Source organism: Ursus americanus, chromosome 23, assembly GCF_024610735.1.
Source record: "Ursus americanus isolate L20-20 chromosome 23, mUrsAme1.1.p, whole genome shotgun sequence".
Lineage (NCBI taxonomy): Eukaryota > Metazoa > Chordata > Mammalia > Carnivora > Ursidae > Ursus > Ursus americanus.
The window spans coordinates 34,320,752-34,342,460 of record NC_142149.1 but is presented as its reverse complement, the minus strand read 5'-3'; the positions used below and the strand labels follow the sequence as shown (position 1 = coordinate 34,342,460).

General features: G+C 38.1%; 1 protein-coding gene across 2 annotated transcripts in view; it reads right to left on the bottom strand.

Annotated features, from left to right (window-relative positions):
* Positions 1–21,709, bottom strand: part of USP32 (ubiquitin specific peptidase 32) — a 198,892-nt gene that overhangs the window by 76,574 nt on the left and 100,609 nt on the right. For both annotated transcript variants that reach the window (XM_045773463.2, XM_045773464.2), the window contains exon 5: positions 16,644–16,803. In XM_045773463.2, the coding sequence (XP_045629419.2) occupies positions 16,644–16,803 (160 nt within the window). The remainder of the gene's footprint in view (positions 1–16,643; positions 16,804–21,709) is intronic.

The window sequence follows — 21,709 nt, the reverse complement described above, 5'->3', positions numbered from 1 at the left end:
AACAATGTTCTCTAAATTTCCACCACTTTCAAAGATTCTTACTCTATTCTTTAGTAGTTTTAGCACAAATTTAGGGGGAAAACTTTTTTACTCATCAACAAGATGATTCAGAGAGAGTCAAATCAATATGCATACCTGTACTGTGTCTGTATAAATGCTATAGTCATAAGAAGGAGAATAAATAAAAACATATATTCTACCAACTTCCACAAATTTTAAGAAAAATTATATTCCTTTTGCTTGATTTTCAAGGGACTCCCAGGACTTAAACCTAATGTCTCTCTATTTTCCCTTTATACTACCTATTCTGCCCTGATGTTCTCTATACCTGAAACCTAAAAGAGAGGTTTTTACTTAAAAGATCAAAGAATGAAATTCTTTTGAAAGTAAAATATGAAAATAAAAATAGGAATACAGAATTTTGTGCACAGTATTACACATCAGCAGATGGAAGAACTGAGATTTTGAGACAGACAGTGTTCTAATTTACTCTGAAGCAGAAAAAGTACATGGAAATCACCATACCTGCCATAGGTGAAAACAAAAAAGGCCTTGACAGTATGTACCTGGGGTCAAGTACACTGATTCCAACTTGTCCCCATTTCAGAAAGAATAATGCTCTCTTGGAAAGTTCTTAACTTGGCTATCCCTAGAATAGTCCTCTTAATGATCCACAAAATCTAGGAACAAGGATTCTAAGTGACAATGAAGTTACCCTACACTTTGGCATTTAAAAAGAACTAATTACATATTAATTATTAAAAGTAACTATAAACAACTGAGTGACAAAGTTATAACATGTTTTAAAAAGTTAAAAACTGAAAATACTAATTAATTTTTAAATTTTTTAAAAAAGATTTTATTTATTTGAGAGAGAAGGAGAGCACAAGTGGGGGAATAGTCAGAGGCAGAGGGAAAAGGAGACTCCCCACCGAGAGGGAGCTGCATGCCTGATCCTAGGACTAAGAGATCATGACCTGAGCTGAAGTCAGACACTTAACCGACTGAGACACCCAAGTGTCCCAATTTTTAAATTTATATTACTTGTTTTTACTAGATTAGTAATACATTTTGTTGCATGAAAAATTATTTAAAATATAGGTAATCAAAAAAGGAAAAAGAAAAAAACATAATTGCATGTTTTCATATAACTATATTAATTTGAACATATTTATTTAAAGATTTATTTATTTGTTTTAGAGAGAGAGATCGCATGCACACACAAGACAGAGCTAGAGCATGGGGTAGGGGAGGGACAGAGGAAGAGGAAGAGAGAGAATCCCAAGCAGACACCCTGCTGAGCTCAGAGTCCAAAGAGGAGCTCTGATCCCAGGACCCTGAGATCATGACCCGAGCCAAAATCACGAGTCGAACGCTTAATCGACTGAACTACCCAGGTACCTCTGAATGTACATGTATTTAAACTGAATGTCACTTAGATGGTTTGGGAAGATTATTTCCAATACTTTCATTGTATCATCTATACCAGTGTGATTTCTCAAATTACAGAAAATCATTGTTCATAGTTTCAAATAATCAATGGGCTGAATTAATTTTTAAAATTTTACATCAAAATCATCAAGAAAGACTGAGATACCAAAAGGATAAAATTTTCATACAAGAGTACACATTTCTCTCTCTCTTTCTCTTTTTTTTTAAAGATTTTATTTATTTATTTGACGGAGAGAGAGACAGCCAGTGAGAGAGGGAACACAGGCAGGAGGAGCAGGAGAGGAAGAAGCAGGCTCCCAGTGGAGGAGCCTGATGTGGGGCTCGATCCCAGGACCCCGGGATCACGCCCTGAGCCAAAGGCAGACACCCAACGACTGAGCCACCCAGGCGCCCCCACATTTCTCTTTTTTAACCAAATACCAAATACACTACACTATAACCTTCTGATGAATCAACCTTTGCAAAGGTCCAATGATTTTGGAACTGGAACTAATTTTTTAAATATGCAAAACTTCGAATGAGCAGGTAGCTTTCAGTTTTTTAAAACAGAGGTATCTACTTCAAATATCCAGATAACTGAATTTACTAAAAAGGAGTATTTAAAAATTTAACCGTGCTTCCTGCTCAGCAGAGAGTCTGCTTCTCCCTCTGACCCTCCCCTCTCTCTCTCAAAACAAAACAAAAACAAACAAAACAAAAAAAACACCCCAACACCTAAAAAAAGGGTGGGGGGACACCTGGGTGGCTCATCTGTTTAAGCGACTGCCTTCGGCTCAGGTCATGATACTGGCATTTCAGGATGGAGTCCTGTGTCGGGCTCCCTGCTCAGTGGGAAGTCTGCTTCTCCCTCTGACCCTCCCCTCTCTCTCTCTCAAAAAAACAAAACAAAACAAAACAAAACCCAACACCTAAAAAAAGGGGGGGGACACCTGGGTGGCTCATCTGTTTAAGCGACTGCCTTCAGCTCAGGTCATGATACTGGCATTTCAGGATGGAGTCCTGTGTCCGGCTCCCTGCTCAGTGGGAAGTCTGCTTCTCCCTCTGACCCTCCCCCCTCCAGTACTCTCCCTCCCTCTCTTTCATTCTCTCACTCAAATTTTTAAAAATCTTTAAAAAAAAAATAAAAATTTTACAGTAAGAAATCACAGGAGTCTGATATATAAATTAATATAGCACTACTGTTTTCTCTTCCAAAATAAGGTCATCTGTTCACTCCACTTATAATATATGAGAGAAAGAGAAACCTCTTCTGTTCCTGCAGAGAAACAGCTCAAATTCTAAACTTTCTTCCAAGTAATAGATCTGCACATAAAAAATCTGATCCTGAAATAAAACAAGGAAGACAGCAGCCTTGATAGAAACTGTGTTCTTATTTCTATAATTTTTGGTACTGAGTTCAGTAAGTACTTCTTATTAACTGGTGTTTACAACACACTAAATTAGAAACACATACACATGGTGACTAACATGGCATAATAATAATAAAAAAAGAAACATACACACACATACAAATCACACTGCCTCTCAATTTTTTTTTACTTTTGAGAACTGTTTATTAATCTCCTTAAAAAACACAATTTCGTTGCTTAAGGAGAAATGTGGAAAGACATGTAGAAGATATTTAAAAGAAAAAAATGATCAGACTGTCATGGTCACCAATTAAAACCATGCTTTACAGTTCCCTTTTAAGCTTATGTGATCTGTTCATATTTTGGTTATAGACTGCATGCAATTCGTTACCGAATATTTGCCAAAAGCAAGCTAAAGTAAATTATGTATATCAGTATTATCCAAACATTTTACATGAATTGGCAGCTGAATTCCTGGGAAGAGGGAAGGGAACTTACTTTTTTTTCACTTAAAGAAGTTAGAGGTAATGACTGCAGTAATTACTCTACTTGCAATTCATAGGTCAATACCAAAACTTACACTTTACTAGTTAAATATGACTGAATTTATCACCCACCTATAGGTATAATTTTTTCTGGTTCACAACAGCAGCACACCATACTCTCAACATTCTAAATAACGCCTACATTTGGGGACATCCTAATCAAGTCTCACCTTACCAGAGGCTGCAGCTACAGAAACAGGTCTTTAATGCCAGAACTGGATTCTCATTTAAAAAAAAAAAAAAAAAAAGCAGCAAAATCCAAGTATTTTCAAACAGTAACATAGTTCTTTAACACTGCTGAGGAAGCAACCTGTTCACAAACACAATGACCTTCTGAGACCTACTTAAAATGGCTGTAATCCTTATATCACGTACAGCCAGATAAGAGGATAATGAAGAAGGGGTATGCAGATTTATTAGGGGTTTATGGTCAAAGAATCACTGAAGTACTTTTTTCTTGTTGAAAAAAGGTGCTAGCAATACCAACTAAAATGTGGCAAGGGAATATAATAACACATGAAGTTTCAGTTGAGATAATAAATGCTAAAATAGAGAGAATATAAATTTAAGTTAGATAGGAAAAGAAAAATGATCAAAATGAAGTCTATGGCCCTAAAATTAGCCCCAAATACTACATTAATTACCTCAAAATCTGGATTCTTTTTTTTTTTTTAAGATTTTATTTGTTTGACAGAGAGAGACACAGCGAGAGAGGGAACACAAGCAGGGGGAGAGGGAGAGGAAGCAGCAGGCTTCCCGCTGAGCAGGGAGCCCGATGTGGGCTCGATCCCAGGACCCTGGGATCATGACCTGAGCCGAAGGCAGATGCTTAACGACTGAGCCACCCAGGTGCCCCCAAAATCCGATTCTACTATTAAAAAGAAATCACTGAGTTAATAAGCTTATTCATTCTTATGATACATTTTAAGGAAATCCCGAAAACTCTTTCTTAGTTTATTTAGAGACATATTTACAAGAAAGAATAGGCACAGGGCACCTGGTGGCTCAGTAAGTTGTCTCTGACTCCTGATCTCAGCTCAAGGCTTTTTTTTTTTTTTTAAGATTTTCTTTATTTATTCGACAGAGATAGAGACAGCCAGCGAGAGAGGGAACACAAGCAGGGGGAGTGGGAGAGAAAGAAGCAGGCTCATAGCGGAAGAGCCTGATGTGGGGCTCGATCCCAGAATGCCGGGATCACGCCCTGAGCCAAAGGCAGACGCTTTTAACCGCTGTGCCACCCAGGCGCCCCTCAGCTCAAGTCTTGATCTCAAGAATGTGAAGTCAAGCCCCACACTGGGCTCCATGCTGGGCATGGAGCCTACTTAAAAAAACAAAAAAACAAGAAAAAGAAAGAAAGAAAGAAAACAAGAAAGAAAGAAAGAAAGAAAGAAAGAAAGAAAGAAAGAAAGAAAGAAAGAAAGAAAAGGTACACATATTTTTTGCCAAAAATATAGCTAAATTATGTGAAGATATGATCAACACTAAAGAAAATAACTCAACTTACTTTTAAAACATAGTTCATAAAATCATTGTTCTTCTATTGCCTATTTCACTATTGGTAAATATACAATCATTCAAGGATCTTGCTTGGATCAAATGAAATTAATTATTGAAGAGATATAATCATTTGTAAGTACCCCAAGGGGGGGGGGGAAGAAATTGGAAAACTGAATCTGCAAGATTGTCTGAAGTGAGTCTGAAGGAGATGGTGCACCACAACCACAATAACCACATGACCAACTCCTTTTATCTCTAATTACAAGCTACTCAGAAAAGACTGAAGAATAACAAGAGTGTGTGTCAATAAACTGTCTTCATCCCAGTTTTGGTACCGATTAATCATCTGATTTGAGAAAGTTTCTTTAACTTCTCACAGCCTTAGTTTCCTCCTCTTTAGAATATGGATAAAATGAACCTCAGGGAGAGCGTAAGGATTAAACAAGATGATATACCCGGAGTGCGTATAGTACCTCCTCTAGTAAGTGCTCGGTCTGCACTAACAATGAGCTATCAGGAAGAGAAACTAAGAAAACAGTCCCATTTATACACAACTACTAAAAAGAATGAAATATCTAGGAATAAATTTAATCAAGCAGAGAGGAGACCTATACTCTGAAAACTGAAGGACCTTCTTTAGTATTATGTTTGGATTCCCTTCTCTTTATTGTGTACCTATTACAGGTTTTTGGTTTGCGGTTACCATGAGATTCATATATAACACCGCAATGTGTATATAGCAGTCTATTTTAAGTTTGTGGTCATGTAAACTCAGATACGTTCTAAAAACACTACATTTTTACCATCTGCCCCCGCATTTTATGTTTTTGATGTCGTATTTCACTTTTTATTCTGAGTATCCCTTAACTAATTATTTAGAAATAGTAGACTTTACTACCTTGTCTTTTAACCTTCATACTAGCACTATAAGTGGTTGCACTACCTTTACTATATGTTTGCTTTTACCAGTCAGATATTTTTCTTTCATAATTTTCTTACTTCTAGTCATGGCCTTTTCTTTTCCACTTAAAGAAGTCCCTTTGATCTTTCTTATAAGACTGGTTTAATGGTGATAAACTCCTTTAACTTTTGTTTGGAAGTCTGGGAAACTCTTTATTTCTTGTTTTATTCTGAGTGATAACCTTCCCAGGTATTCTTGGTTGTAGGTTTATTTCCTTACAGCACTTTGAATATATCATGCTACTCCCTTTTGGCCTGCGAAGTTTCTGCTGAAATATCAGCTCACGGTCTCATGGGACTTCTCTTGTATTTGCTCTTACAGCTTTTAAGTTTCTGATCTTTAATTTTTAACATTTTATTTAGGGGGAGGGGCAGAAGGAGAGAAGCAGGCCCCCCCCACTGAGCACAGAACTGACTGCAGGACTCGATCTCACGACCTTGAGATCATGACCCGAGCCAACAAGAGTCAGATGCCGGGGTGCCTGGGTGGCTCAGTTGTTGAGCCTCTGCCTTCGGCCCAGGGCCTGATCCCAGGGTCCTGGGATCGGGCCCCACATCAGGCTCCCTGCTCTGCTGGGACCCTGCTTCTTCCTCTCCCACTCCCCCTGCTTGTGTTCCCTCTCTCACTGGCTGTCTCTCTGTCAAATAAATAAATAAAATCTTAAAAGAAAAAAAAAAAAGAGGGAGTCAGACGCTTAATTGACTGAGCCACCCAGGTACCCCTAATTTTTGACATTTTAATTACTATGTTTCTTCCTGTGGATCTCTTTGGGTTTATCTTGTTTGGAACTCTGATTCCTGGACCTGAATGTCCTGTTTCCTTCCCCAGATTTAGGGAAGTTTTCAGCTGTTACTTCTTCAAAAATGCTTTCTGCCCCTTTCTCTCTCTCTCTCTCTTCTCCTTTTGGGACCCCTATAATGCAGCTATTACTCTGCCTGATGTTGTCCCAGAAGTCCCTTAAACCACCCTCATTTTTCCTTTTTGCTGTTCAGCTTAGGTGATGTCCACCACTCTGTCTTCCAGACTGCTGATCCATTTTTCTGCATCATTAATCTGCTATTGATTCCCTCTAGTGTATTTTTCATTTCAGTTACTATATTCTTTACCTCTGATTGGTTCTTTTTTATATTTTCTAGCTTTGTTCATGTTTTCAGTGTGCTTATCCATGTTTCTCCTGAGTTCAGTGAGCATCTTTAGGACTATTACTTTAAAGTCTTTATCAGGTAGATTGCTTATCTCTGTTTCATTAGTTCTTTTTCTGAGGTTCTGCCTTGTTTTTTCATTTGGAACATATTCCTGTGTCTCCTCATTCTACCTGTGTCTGTTTCTATGTATTAGGTAGATCAACCATATCTCCTAGTCTTGAAGGAGTGGCCTTATGTAGAACATGTCCTGTGGGGCCCAGAAGCACAGTCCGCCTGGTCACCAAAACCAGGAGCTCCCATGGTATCCCCTCTGTGGGTTGTGTGTGCCTTCCTATTGTGACTGGGCTGTGATGGCTGCAAGTGCACCGATAAGTAGGACTGTCCCTAGCACGACTGGCCGAAATGACCAAATGCAGCTGCTACAAGCACACTAGGTTAGTTGGGCTGACTCCCTGGGGCTAAAGTCAGTTTGGGGGTTGCTGGTCCAGGCCATACCAACATGCTGGGTGCAGAATGGTGGGAGCTACTTTGGGGGTCCCCGATCTTGGTGCAGGCCACCCAATGGGTGCTATGGGGTGGGAGCCATTTGAGCAGGGGGTACTAGACCAAGCTGAGAAGCTGTTTTGGAGAGTCACTTGCTTGGGAGGGGGGCACAATTTAGGGGTGCAGAAATGTTGGGGCAGGGTGAGTGGTGCTAGCAAAGTAGATGGAGAATGTAAAAAATGGCACCTACTAGCACCAGGACAGCTAGGTAGGAGGGTAAGAAAAATGGCACCTACTTGCATTTCTGTTCCAGGGGCAAGTTCCTACAAATCCCTGCCCCTTCAGTACATGCACTAAAATTGGCAAATAAACCTCCTTCACATATGACCCAGGGACTTTTCAAACTCCTGCCTCTGTGCTCTTGGAATGAGTGCATTTGTGCACAGAGTGCATTTGTGCTCTGCTTTTAAGAGTACTGTTTCAGGTTTCTTATAGCTCATCGGCTCTCCTGGAGTTAAGCTCTGCTGAGTTTCAAAGCCAGGCCTTTTGGGAGCTCATCTTCCTAGTGCAGGTCCCCAGGGTGTGGATGTCCAATGCGGGGCTTGAAACCCCTTGCTCTTCAGGGAGGACTTCCACATTTGTGATATCCCTTCTGCGTAAGGTTTACCACACTGGCGGTGTTGTTCCTGACTACATCACACCTCTGTGCCCCCTCCTACCTATATCAATGTGGCTTTTTCTTTGTATCTTTAGTTGTGGATTAGCTGTTCCGCTAGTCTTTAGGTTATTCTGAGAAAGAGTAGTTCCACATGTAGTTGTAATTTTGGTGTGTCTGTCAGAGGAAGTAAGCCCAGAATCTTTCTACTCTACCATCTTGATCCTCTTCAGATCTAATCTTAGGTATTTAAATAGCAAATTATGATAGAAAAATATAACAGCCCTGATAAAAATTTTATTAAGATCTACTCAAACATTAAAAACTTAACTCTGGGATAAAGTTCCAATTCAATTTCTTAAATTAAAAAAAAAAGGTAAGGTAACAATAATTTGGAATTTGCAGTTCTGAAAAATACACTTGCCATGACAAAATCTAAAATATTGTATAAATCAAATCAGTTAATTATTCTAACTCTGTATTGAATACAAATAGCTCCCCAGTTTCCTTTGTGATTTACATAAGAGAGAACAACATTCGATTAAATATGGCAGTGTGTTCAATTTACTGTGACTTCAAATTTTACTTTATAATTGTACATGAAAAAGTAATTAGAGGCATCTACGCTATAACATAAATGTTATTTACAAGTGAAAAATTATAATTCCTTTTTATTTCCTAGATACCTTGGCTCATTACACAAATTTAAATGGAGTCATTGATGCTTTAAAAATAAATATTTTCTGTCTACTTATAAATCATAGACTCTTTATTTTTTATCACAAGTTTCCATATTCAGGACACATTATTTGAAAAGTTTAATGTACCAAATATGCTTTGAGTGGAAGAGCCTGCAAAGAATTCAATTGTGAACTGCTTACCCAGAAACTGAGAATTTAAAGATAATATGACAAATCATAGCCATCAGAATGTAAACCTACCCATGTCAGAATTAATAAATGAAATTTAGCAGTAATTCTGACTTTGTGATAATGCCTTCATGGTAAGCCCCATGAAGAAAGCAGCTATTTGCTGAAGCTTGTAGCCACTGAGTTGTCTGTTTCACTGGTTTATGCTGGTTCTTTGTTTCTACAAATTATGAAATAAAACAAACTAAGAAGAAAAAGATTTTCTTTGCACAGATGTGGACGAGTTAATTTTTGTACTGATCTACAACCCTCCGTTACAAAATTACTTGTTTCTAAAATAATTACTCCCTGAAGATAATGGGGTGAACCTCACTGACATTTGCAAGCCAAGTGTTCAGTGATACAAGGGGATGCATATTCACCATAAAGCCCTAATTCCACAAAAGGAACCGAGCTGAGTCCTTTAAAACAGGTATTATCTCATGTACCCCTAAAGGGTAGAACAATATGCTACCCCAAATATGTCACTTTGGCATAAGGATTATATTGAGTTGAAGGTAATTGAGAAGAAGCAAATAAGAGAAAAGCTCTCTGCCCCCCCCCCAGTTTCTTAATTTGTAAGTGTCTTCCCTGACCCTCTACCTCTACCAAGAAGGACAGAAGTAATCACCAGAGACTACTCTAGATCCTTATCAACATGGAGATTGCACTAGATTAATGAATCTACGTAACAAACCTTACTAACCAGCCCTATCTACTATTAGTTTCTCCGTACATTTGCCTTCCCCTAATTGCCACCTCTAGAAGCTCAAAGTCCTTTTCCTTTGTCTTGTCCCTTTTCTACAAACTTACTGTTCTTTGCTAAGATGCTATATAAACTCAAGTTCTAACCACCTGTTTCAATTACTCATCAGTGAATACTCCCATGCATAAGCAATGTTAATAAACTTATGTTTTTTGCTTGTTACCTGCCTTTTGATAGTCTAGGGCCCTAGCCAATGAACCCAAGATGGGTAGAGGAAAAAAGTTTTCCTCCCCTACATGCCTTACAACACACCTGTGAGGTAAATTGTATCATTTTCCCTGTTTTCCAGAGGAGGAAAAAGAAGTTCAGAGAGATTAAATTTTCCACGCTTACATGAGTAATAAGTGATAGGGCCACTGACTCAGAGTCTGAAGAACTCCTAAACATCCTAGCAGTATTTCTCAAAATGTAGTTCACGGTCCACCTACGTCAGAATTACGTTAGGTGTCTGTTCAGGTACACCGTCCGAAGGCCCACTGAATAACAATCATGACCACAAAACCAGTAACCTGTACTTTTAATACCCTCTCCAAATAATTCTAATGATCAATAAAGACTGATAACTACCAATATACCATAGTAGCCTTATATTTGATTAATTTTTTATTTTGGTGTATTCAATACCTCTTACAAGAAACAAGGATATGACAAAATTCAACTAAGATGCCAGCAATTTAAAATCTTATAAATAACTGAGAAAATTTAAAGCATAGCATTTCTTCAGGCTTTTACCATACACTACTGACTTATTTCTATGGCCACCAGGGATATCAATGCGGGCCCGATAGGGGTAGATAAAATAATTAGTTCAGATAAATAATTCCCTCCTATTTATAGTAAGCTGATCCTCTATGTGCCTTAATGCTGATCAATTTTCTGTATTTCACATCATTTATCTAACCAAGAGTTTTAGAAGGAAGATCTTTGCAACTTTCAGCAGTTACTTACATTTATAAATATCATAATTCGATTTTCCCCTAAAATATGGTATGTCTTTATATGAATGTTCACATACTATGAGACTGTTGAAACTTTTTTTAAAGATTTTTATCCATTTATTTGAGAGAGAGAGTGAGAAGAGAACACGAGCAGAGAAGGGCAGTGTGTGGGGGCAGGAAATAGGCCTCCCTGCTGAACAGGGAGCCTGACACAGGGTTCCATCCCAGGACCCCAGGATCATGACGTGAGCCTTGAAGGCAGCTACTTAACCGACTGAGCCACCCAGGCACCCCGAGACTGTTGAACCTTATTCAAACATGATGTTGGCCTTTCTCCTTGGCATAGGTTTAGTGCTATAATCCTAAAACATGTATCTCCTGCTCACTCCTGGGGAAATCAAATGTTTATTTATTTACTTTTTAAAGATTCTACTTATTTAGGGGCGCCTGGGTGGCACAGCGGTTAAGCGTCTGCCTTCGGCTCAGGGCGTGATCCCGGTGTTCTGGGATCGAGCCCCACATCAGGCTCCTCTGCTATGAGCCTGCTTCTTCCTCTCCCACTCCCCCTGCTTGTGTTCCCTCTCTTGCTGGCTGTCTCTATCTCTGTTGAATAAATAAATAAAATCTTTAAAAAAATAAAAAATAAAAAAATAAAGATTCTACTTATTTATTTGACAGGGAGAGAGAGAGACAGTGAGAGAGGGAACACAAGCAGGGGGAGTGGGAGAGGGAGAAGCAGGCTTCCTGCTGAGCAAGGAGCCTGGGATCATGACCTGAGCCGAAGGCAGACACTTAATGACTGAGCTACTCAGTCAAAATCAAATGTTTAAATCAGTACTTAGAAAGTAGACTGCTAGCGGCCGGAAATTTTTTAATACTGCCGCAGTCCAATAACATTGTACTAAGAAGAACTCAAAGATGAAGTGGAGAAGACCTCATCCTCCAGAGACTTGTAACTTCTGAGGGGAATCAAAGCCATTTCCAAATGCCTCTAAGGTAAAGCAAAAAGCATCTTAAATGCTTTAATTGAAACGTAAAATGTGCAAGGATGCAAATGGAAAGTAATTAATTCAAACTGAAGAAAAATGGAGAAAGCAGGACAAAAAAGGGAGCACATGAATTGGGCTGTGATGACAAAGGAGTATTTCAATTGTCAACGGCTGAAAGATGAAATGCAATCTTAAATGAAGGAATATTAGGAGGATGTACACGGTAGCTATAAAAGTTCATTGGGGTGTAGTCATGGAATACTGAGCAATGCTTTGTAGTTGAAGCAGAGAACATATAAAAGGAGAAATGAATATGGAAAGCAAAGAATAGGAAATTCAGACTTCAGAGCCATGCTAACGAGTTTAAACTTTGTTCTACAGAAAATGAAGACTCCTCAAAGATTTTGGAGGAGGGAAAAGAAGAGTTTATATTTTTTTAATGTAAACTAAACAACAACAAACACAACAAATTTGTCCTTCATTCTTTTCTAGCATTAACATATAGTCAGATAAATAAGGACAAATATTGCAATGACAGGAGCAGTAAAGAAAGATGCAAGAAATATGGCTGAGTTAAGGTAGGATCTAACATGAAGCCTGACAAGGAAAAGTCAAAATTAATCTCAAAATGGATGATTGGAATTACAAATACTATTAACCACGATACAACAGATACAAACAAAATATTGTTTGCTTTTTGAACCTTTAGATGGATTGAAAGCAAGGAAACATGAATTTGATTTCACATATGAGATGTTAGAATATACATAGTTTTAAAAAGGAACAGTAAGGGCACCTGGGTGGTTCAGTCGGTTAAGTGTCCGTCTCAATCTGCGCTCTGGTCTTGATCTCAGGGTCTAGAGTTTGAGCTCAGTGTTGTGAAAGAAAGAAGGAAAGGAAGGGAGGAAGAAAAAGAAAAAGAAAAAGAACAGGCCCCAAATGGAGTCACGTGTGCTGAACCCCATGCCAGCCAACGAAGACTTACTATCTCATCTAACTGCAATTTCAACCCCTCCCAGAAATTCCTTGGGGAGGATAATAAACCTTTAACCAGTCAATCTGGAATTACCTGGTCAGCACTAATAAAATAATCTGCCTGAAAGACTCCTGCCATTCTCCCAAAGGAAGATGACCATGCCTGAAACAATCTAACAATCTACTCTTTGTTAGAAACTCCATCCCATATCCCTACTCCCGCTCCCTTCTGCCTATAAAAGCCTTCCATTCTGTAAAATTCCTCAGAGCTCCTTTCTATTTGCTAAATGGGATACTGCCGAGTTCATGATTTGAATAAAGCCAATCTGATCTTCAAATTTACTCAGCTGAATTTTGCTTTTCACCAATATCCAGGAGGCGTTTATTAAATGAATATACAGTTTGAGATACCCCAAGACCAGAAAACTTCATCAAGGTATTACCTGCAGAGTTATGATGGATAGGCAAAGCAATGGAAATGACTTATGTAATGAAACAAAAGCCTGCACATCATCTAAGAATAAAATAGGGCCAAAGGCGAACCCATGAGAAATAATTTACATTTAAAAGGTAGACAGAAAAAGGAGAGCAGTAAAGAAAATTCAGATAATAAAAAACTAGGAAACTACAATGTTTCAAAAACCAAGAGAATTTTATGAAAACTGAATGGTCAATAGTGCTAAAATGCTGCAGAGAGATATGAGTTAATACAATGACCCTAAGAAGAAACCACTCAGTTTAGAAATTAGAAGGTCATTATTACAGATGAAACAATGCATCTACATTAATATTTGCTTTAAATAATTCAAGATAAACATTTTTTAACAAGGCAAAGGCATTATAACTTTCAAATACTATTAAAAATTCAAAAAAATCTTCCCAAGTGACAAAAAGCTAAATAGAAAAGATCATTTTCAAATAAAAACGGAACCACATAACGGGATAACATTTTTAACATTTTGAAAACTATTTTGACTGATTGTAAATCTGTAATCTGTAATAATACAGTGCTTTCCAAAACAAGCAAGCAGTAGCATTCGCATTTGCAAAGTATGTCAGACCTAATTTAACTTTAAAAAACTGACAAAAGACTTTCTCCTTGACCACACTTTAGTCCTGCTTCTTAGAGCCCTCTTCTCGACTAGGTCTCCAACTTGGCCCCCATCCAGTCTTTGGTCTGCTCAAATCCAGTCTTAGCAAAGAATCCTGCCAAGTTGTCTGCCTACCCTTGATTTCTGATCAAGTTCCTCATACGCCACCTTTGATGAATAAGTCCTTGGCTTGCTTTTAGCAAGAATTCCCCCTACCCTTGATACCTCCTCTTAGTAATTTTCCCTCCACTGACTACCTCACCTCACTCCCTGGCTACAACTCCTCATTTGTCCTTGTTATACAGTTTTGACCGATCTTTCTCTCCTATTGTAATACACTACTGCAGAAGTCTTGGATTTAAGTCTTCCTTACCATTTAACAAGTGTCAGGATAATTTTTTCTTTAATGTAAGTCATTAAAGGAGATTAGCCAATATTAAGAGAAAAATAATTTACAATCAATCACAAATGAAAACAAAAGTTCTGCAAAATACCCGTAAGACTGACAATTAATATAAGTTAGAGCTTACAGTGAGTATAAAAAGATTACCTAATTTTTTATGCAAAACAATTTTTTTTAAAGATTTTATTTATTTGACAGAGAGAGAGAGAGCCAGCAAGAGAAGGAACACAAGCAGGGGGAGTGCGAGAGGAAGAAGCAGGCTCCCAGTGGAGCAGGGTGCCCAATATGGGGCTCAATCCCAGGACCCTGGGATCAGGCCCTGAGCCGAAGCAGACGCTTAACGACTGAGCCACCCAGGCGCCCCAATGCAAAACAATTTTTTTTTAAAGAGGCTTCCTATCAAAAATAAAGACAAGGGCACTGAAAAGTAGTAGAATCAAGTTCATTGCCTATTCATGCAAGAATTTATTGGAACTTCTGGTAAGAATGGAATGAAAATGGGCAGAAAAGTAGCTGCTGTATAATTAGTAGCCAGTAATAAGATCCATAAAGCAACAGATACAAACAGTACTTGACACCCAAGGTACTCTATTCAGTCAACAAATACTTATTTTTAAGGCTTGGCGCAGAGGGAGAAAAAGGAAAGACTCATATAGACTCTATGATTTAGGAGATGACATGTACATAGGCTCCACACTGGGCATGGAGCCTGCTTGGCATTCTCTCTCTCCTTCTCCCTCTGTCCCTCCCCTACCCCTGCTGGCACATTCTCTTTCTCTAAAAGAGAGTGAGAGAGAGATGACATGTACATATAAATAGACTGCTATAAATAATTATAATAAAAGGTGGAAAGTGGTAAGCTCATCCAAGAAGTGTACAAAAAAGGTGTTATGAGAGTTCAGAGGAATGAGAGATGATTTCTCACAGGAAAGCAAGAAAAGCTTTCATGGAAACAAAAGGGCATGTGATTTAAGTCTTCAAAGATGACTAGGATCTATAGGGAGAAGGAAAGGGAAAGGCATTCCAGTGTTAAGAAGAAGAATCAGCAAAAGCCCAGTGCAGGTACTTCTCTGTACCCACAGGAAAGAACAGTAGAAATTAACACTTAAGGCCTATATAGTGGTGGGTTCAATGCTATTCCTCAAAAATTTATGATCACCTGGAACCTCAGAATGTGACCTTATTTGGAAACAGGATCTTTGTAGATGTAATGAATTCAGCATCCTGAATTTAGGCTGGGCCCTAAATCTAATAACTAGTGTCTTTATAAGAAAAGGAAAGGACACAGAGAGATACAGAAGAGGCCACAGGAAGATGGAGGCAGAGAGTGGAGTTAAACTGCCACAAGCAAAGCCTGGGATCGCCAGAAGCTGGGAGAGGCAAAGAAGGATTCTTCCCTAGGGCCTTCAGAGGAATGTGTTGACACCTTGATTTCAGTTTCCAGAACTGTGCTAATTTGTTACAGTAACTTTAGGAAACTAATACCGCTTGGTTAAAAGGACAATTGTGAAAGGCTATTGTGAAATAGTATGAAATTGGTTTCTGCCCCCAGTTCCTCCTAATATTTGGTCTTTGACCAAACTCTTTTAACTTCCTGAGTGATAAGGGTTTCTGACAAAGAAGTCCTAAATCCCTTGTAATTTCCTGGGTGATAGAGGTCTTTTGTTCTAATGCTTGAGGTGACTCTTGGTGGCCTTCTGGATGGAGGCTGGTCACCAGAAAGACCAAGCCATAATTAGAAACTTGGAACTTTCAGCCCTACTAGAGACTGGAAATTGAGTTTATAATTGATCATACCTATATGTGATGAGGTCTCCATAAAAATCCCAAAAGTATGGGGTCTGGAGAGTTTCTGGATTGATGAACACATCCACATGCCAGAAAGACTGGCACATCCTAGCTCCTGTGCTTGGGACCCGTCCAGACTTGCCCTGTGTATCTCTTCATCTGGCTGTTCATCTGTGTTCTTTTAACACATCCTTTATTATACATTAAGTCAGTAAATATAAACTGTTTCCCTGAGTTTTATGACCTCTTCTACCAAATTAACAAACCCAAGGAGGAGGATCATCTAATTTAGAGCTGGTTGATCAGAAGCACTGGCAACAACTGGGATTTGTGATTGGCCTCTGATGTGGGCAGTAGATGGATACTTATGGGACTGAGCCTTAAACCTGTGGGGTCTGTGCTAACCCCCAGATAGACAGTGTGTGAGAACTGAACTGCACTGTAGAACACCCATCTGGTATCTACAGAACATTGGGGAATTGCTTTGTGTGGGGAAAAACTCCACACATGTGAAGTACAAAAGAGGAAAAACGGTTTTCCCATCCAGCTATGTACCAAATGCTACAGTATTTTATTTTATTACACTTTGGAAGAAAAAAACCCACTGACAATAAATTTCTCCTTAATAGGCATATTCTCATATTACCAGGCAATTGTATTAAAAAGTGAATAGAAAACAATGAAATGCCATTACTTACAATGTGTGACTCCAGCGAGAGTTTGGTAGAAAGTGGGAGTATCACTATCATCAGTGAGGGTCACATAAACACCTCCAGATAGTAGCCAACGAGAGAAGGTAAAAGCATCTTTGTTTAGAAGAAGCCAATTTCTAAACTTTTCATAGTTTACCTTTTCACCCTAAAATTAAAAGGGAAAAAAACCATAGGTTTAGTGAAATTTTAAGGTATCTTACTTAGAACTTGCACAACCTGAAATTTGCAATTCGCTGACATTTACCTTTCTACTATCTACAAAGGAAAGACTGTTGTCTAAACAACACTACACAGGCTGTATATTTCAAAATCAAACTGTTTCCAAAAACAACTGTACTTAAGAACTTCCATTTCCATAAAATCTATTGGCTAATTGTAAATTATTTCATCAATTCGTTAAAGCAGTGCATTGTTACTAATAAGCCACATTTTATTTACTAAGGTATATCTGAAATCAGTAAACTACATTTTTTTCTATATTTAAGGCCAATTTTTTACTTGCCTTATCCCTCTTCTTCAGTACCTTAATCTGTTATAATTAGCATATTTTAATTAAATATGTGTGGTATTAAAATGCTCTTTTAAATTTCATTGGCAAATTAAAAACAACTATTCTGGGGCCCTCTTCCAGAAGGCATCACTGAAAACATGTATTCACAAGTCAACCAGAATACAAAAAGAAACAAGTAGATTTCTATTTCTTTGCTTTCCTGTCAAATATTTTGTTTTCTAAATCTCTGGATAAAAAAGTATCCGGGCTCAGAAAGAACATCACATAGCTTGGTACAACTCAATTTCTTTGTCTGGAAGACAAGAGGACCTAGGGTGAATGAGGGCCAGATGTTTCTATGAAAAAAAGAGAGAAGCAACCCACATGGAAATACAATGAAGAATGACATTCAGGAGCCTATCAGGTCTAATCCTGATGGAAATATAAGGGGATACAAACAACTCGTAACCTAAAAGAGATATATGGTAGAAATAATTCCTACACTGTTTGGCAGCATCCTATTAAGTACAGCAATATACTTAGCCTAGCAGTTTCAGAAGATTTAACAGTACTATCCAAAACATCAAAATAACATGGTTGTTTTGTCTCGTTTTTCTGAATGGAAGAATATGGCATTCAGAGTTGCTGCAGGGACATGTGAGGACATTGCCAGCATGTGTAGAGATTAGGGATCATACTCATATTCTTTCTGTTTCCCACATTTAGTCTATAAAGAGGATTAGCAGTATATATCTCACAAGCTCACACACATTAACATCTCTGACATTGGGATGAGTTTTAAAATCAATAGAGTCCTTCAATTATAACTGGCAGGTGTTTTTCTTTCTTTGTAATACATACAGGTATATCCTACAATTGATGGGATCTTAGGTACATTGAAACATGTAGCGTCAATGGTTTCAGTGAAGCTAAGATGTTATAAAATGCACCCTCATGTACTAAGAAAGAAGCTGCCAATTAAAATAGGCACTTCTACCACCTTCCCATATAATTAATATTATTTACAATTCCCTAAGCACTGTTCTAAATTTTTTTTTAAAGATTTTATTTTTAAGTAATCTCTATACCCAACATGGAGCTCAAACTCACAATCCTGGGATCAAGAGTCACAAACTCCCCCAACTGAGCCAGCCAGGCACCCCTAAACATTTTTATATTCATTTAATCTTCAAAGTAACCCTCTATAGGAGATACTATTATCATTTCTATTTCACACAAGAAAAAACTGAGGCATTAAAAAGTTAAATAATCTAAGATTACACAGTGACAGGGTTATGACTAAACCCAGGTAGTCCAAAGTTTCTAAGCCTAAGCTATACACCACACTTGCTGGCTGACTTGGTGAAATATAAAGTAATCTCTGAAATCTGTCTGTCCACTCAGATCACTGCAATACTGGTAACACCAAAATTCCATCTGTTAAACCTGACTTTTTATGTTTTTGAGTCATGGATGTCTTCTAAAAAAGGCAGCAAACAGAAAGCTTCCTTTTATAAACTGTCACAATGGCAGTGTAGGAAAAAAATTCCAATAACATAGGGCAATTAAAAATAAACAGACTCCTGAAACTCATACATCTTTAAAGAACAATATAAAATATGAATTTGCACCTTAAAAATTGACAACTAGGACGCCTGGGTGGCTCAGCTGGTTAAGCGACTGCCTTCGGCTCAGGTCATGATCCTGGAGTCTCAGGATCAAGCTGCACTGGGCTGCCTACTCAGCAGGGAGTCTGCTTCTCCCTCTGATCCCCCCCCACTTGTGTTCTCTCACAAATAAATAAATAAAAATCTTAAAAAAAAAAAAACTGACAACCAAAGAAAATATTCAGTAAGAACAGAATAATACAATGCCTAAAAAGGGGATTCCTTTATAACTTCATCAAGGCTAATAAAAGCACAAAATAGAAAAAGCTGAAACCCATATCATGTCACTTAAATCTAGGTGCTAGGTCCACATCTTTTAGTTAAAGTGCTTCTCTTTATCGTTTTGGGTTTTTTTTTCTGGATTGCCCAAAACCACAAAGCTTTGTTACAGGAGGTCCAAATAAGCCTATTCTAATATAAATAGACTCATACCGAAACATGGTTAACTTGAAAAGCAAGGGTTTGGACAAAATCAGACACATTACTCAGAAATTACAACAGGTAAATACATCAAATAGTTGAATCAGATAAAAAATTAGCCCATTTACAGTGTTGGTTTTTTAACAAACACAAGCATCTAGTGATTTAAATAGCTTCTTTGTGAGTATTCCAAAACCAGGGCCTCTCATTTCTTTGATCTTTCCTCTTCCAAAGATCTTGTCCTTCATACAACACTTAACCACAGCCTTACTAACAGTCTTATGATCTTTTTATTATACTAACTGTTCCCTTTCCATTAAATGCAATTTTAAACATTCCACTTTCCCCCTTACAATTTCCTCTTATGAGCAAACTTCTTTTAGTATCCTAACTCCAATTATTTATTTTTTTTAAACTCCACAGGACCTACACCAATGACCTTCCTCTACATTGCCAAATCTAATAATCACTTCTCAGTGATCACAGGTCAACTCACTTGACCTTTAGTTTATTTGATATAAGTACTCCTTTCTTTTAAAATACTTTCATCACTTGGCTTCCAGGACACCATTCTTTTTTGGTTCTCCTCACAGATTATTCCTTAGACTCCTGTTTTTATTCTTCTTTATCTCATCAATCTCTAAACAGTGGAATACAGGACTCAGTCTTCCAACCTGTTTTCTATTTAAATTCACTCCAAGATGATCTCATCCTCAACTATAATGCAACAAATCCTATCCCATGAACTCTAACTTATATATCAAAAAGGAGAGTTGACATCTCCACTTTAATGTCTAAAATGATTCTCAAATTTAATTATGTCCTAAATCTCCCTTGATATCAAAACCCCAAACTTTCACCTCTAATAGTCTTAGCCATCGTAATTAAAGGAAACTCCATTCACTTACTACACCAAGCCAAACACCTTAGTCATCCTCTTCTCTCTCTGCCACAGCTCATAATCAATACAAGAAAAGTTCCTGTCAATTCTTCTTCAAAATAAATGCAGAATCTGAAAACTTTGCATCACCTCACTGCTATACCATGATCTACATGACTATCACCTCTTACCTGGATTAGTCACAGATATCTCAGTTGGACTCTGTTTAGCCTACACTCTACAAAGAGCCAAACTGATCATGTTTTAAAAAACCTCATGTTGGCGAACCTGGGTGGCTTGGCTGGTTAAGTGTCCGACTCTTGGTTTTGGCTCAGATCATGATCTCTGGGTCATGAGATTGAGCCTGGCAGGCTCTGCACTCAGCGGAGCTTGAGATTCTCTTTCCCCTCTTCCACTGCCCCTCCCCTCCGTGCTCTCTCTCTCTTTTGAATAAATAATCTTAAAAACAAACAAAACAAAAAACCCCTTGTGTATTCATTCCTCTGCCCAAAACCCTCCAATGTTTACCTTGCTCAGGGTAAAAGTCAAAGAACTCACACTGTCCTACAGAGCCATATATAATCTCCCTACTTCCCCAACCTCCAACCTCTTCCCCAACCTCTATAACTTCATATCCTACTACTCTCTTACTCTATTCCAGCCTACTTGTTGCTTGGACATGTCAAGCACACTCCCAACTCAGGGCCTTTGCTATATTCTCTTCCTGAAAAATGCTTTCCCCCGGATATCTGCATGGTTATATCTCTCTTCCTTTAAATTCTTGGTTCAAGTGTCATTTATCTGACAAGCCTTTCCCAACTCTCCTACACGAAATACCTACACTCAGCCACCTCCTCCCTATCACCACCTATCCCCCTTATTTTACTTAAATTTTCCCCATAGCACTAATTATCATCTAATACATGTACCTGCTATTGTGCATAAACTTTAGGGAACTGGGTGACTAACCACATTTAATTCCCATCTATAAAATGGGAATGTGTGCATAAAACTTATTAAAATAAGAAAAATATACATTCTCCCCCAAAATGTACAGAGTATTAATGCATTTGACATCTCTGTGAAAAATCTAATTAATCAGGCCTGGCAAGATTAGATGACTTTTTTTGACCAGAAAATGTTTGTTAGTGGAGAGAAAAACCATAGCTTATTTGTCTTGAAGTACTGAAATACTATCAGAGCCATCTTTCAGTCAGTATGTCAGAAGCAAAAATGCAGGAAGCCAAGCCTTTTGTACCAAACACACAGAAATGCTGAGTAAAATGTAACACCATAACCACTACCAAAAACCATACAGGCAAAAAGCTAGAAAGGGAAATCTCCAGGTGTTATCGACACAGAAGAAACTCTAAGAATAGTGAAAAGCTACAGCTAGAGGGTCCAATGAGACAGATGTTAGAACCAGATATATGCACATGGCTGGAGTATTGACAATCAATGCCTATACAGTTAGGAAGGTGACTAAACTAAACTGAATAAAACTATGAGCATAAGGGACTGTAACATCTGTGAAATGCAAGTGGGTCAAACAGCCACCCGTAAGAAATCATGCAGCACTGAGTGTGCTGCAGGA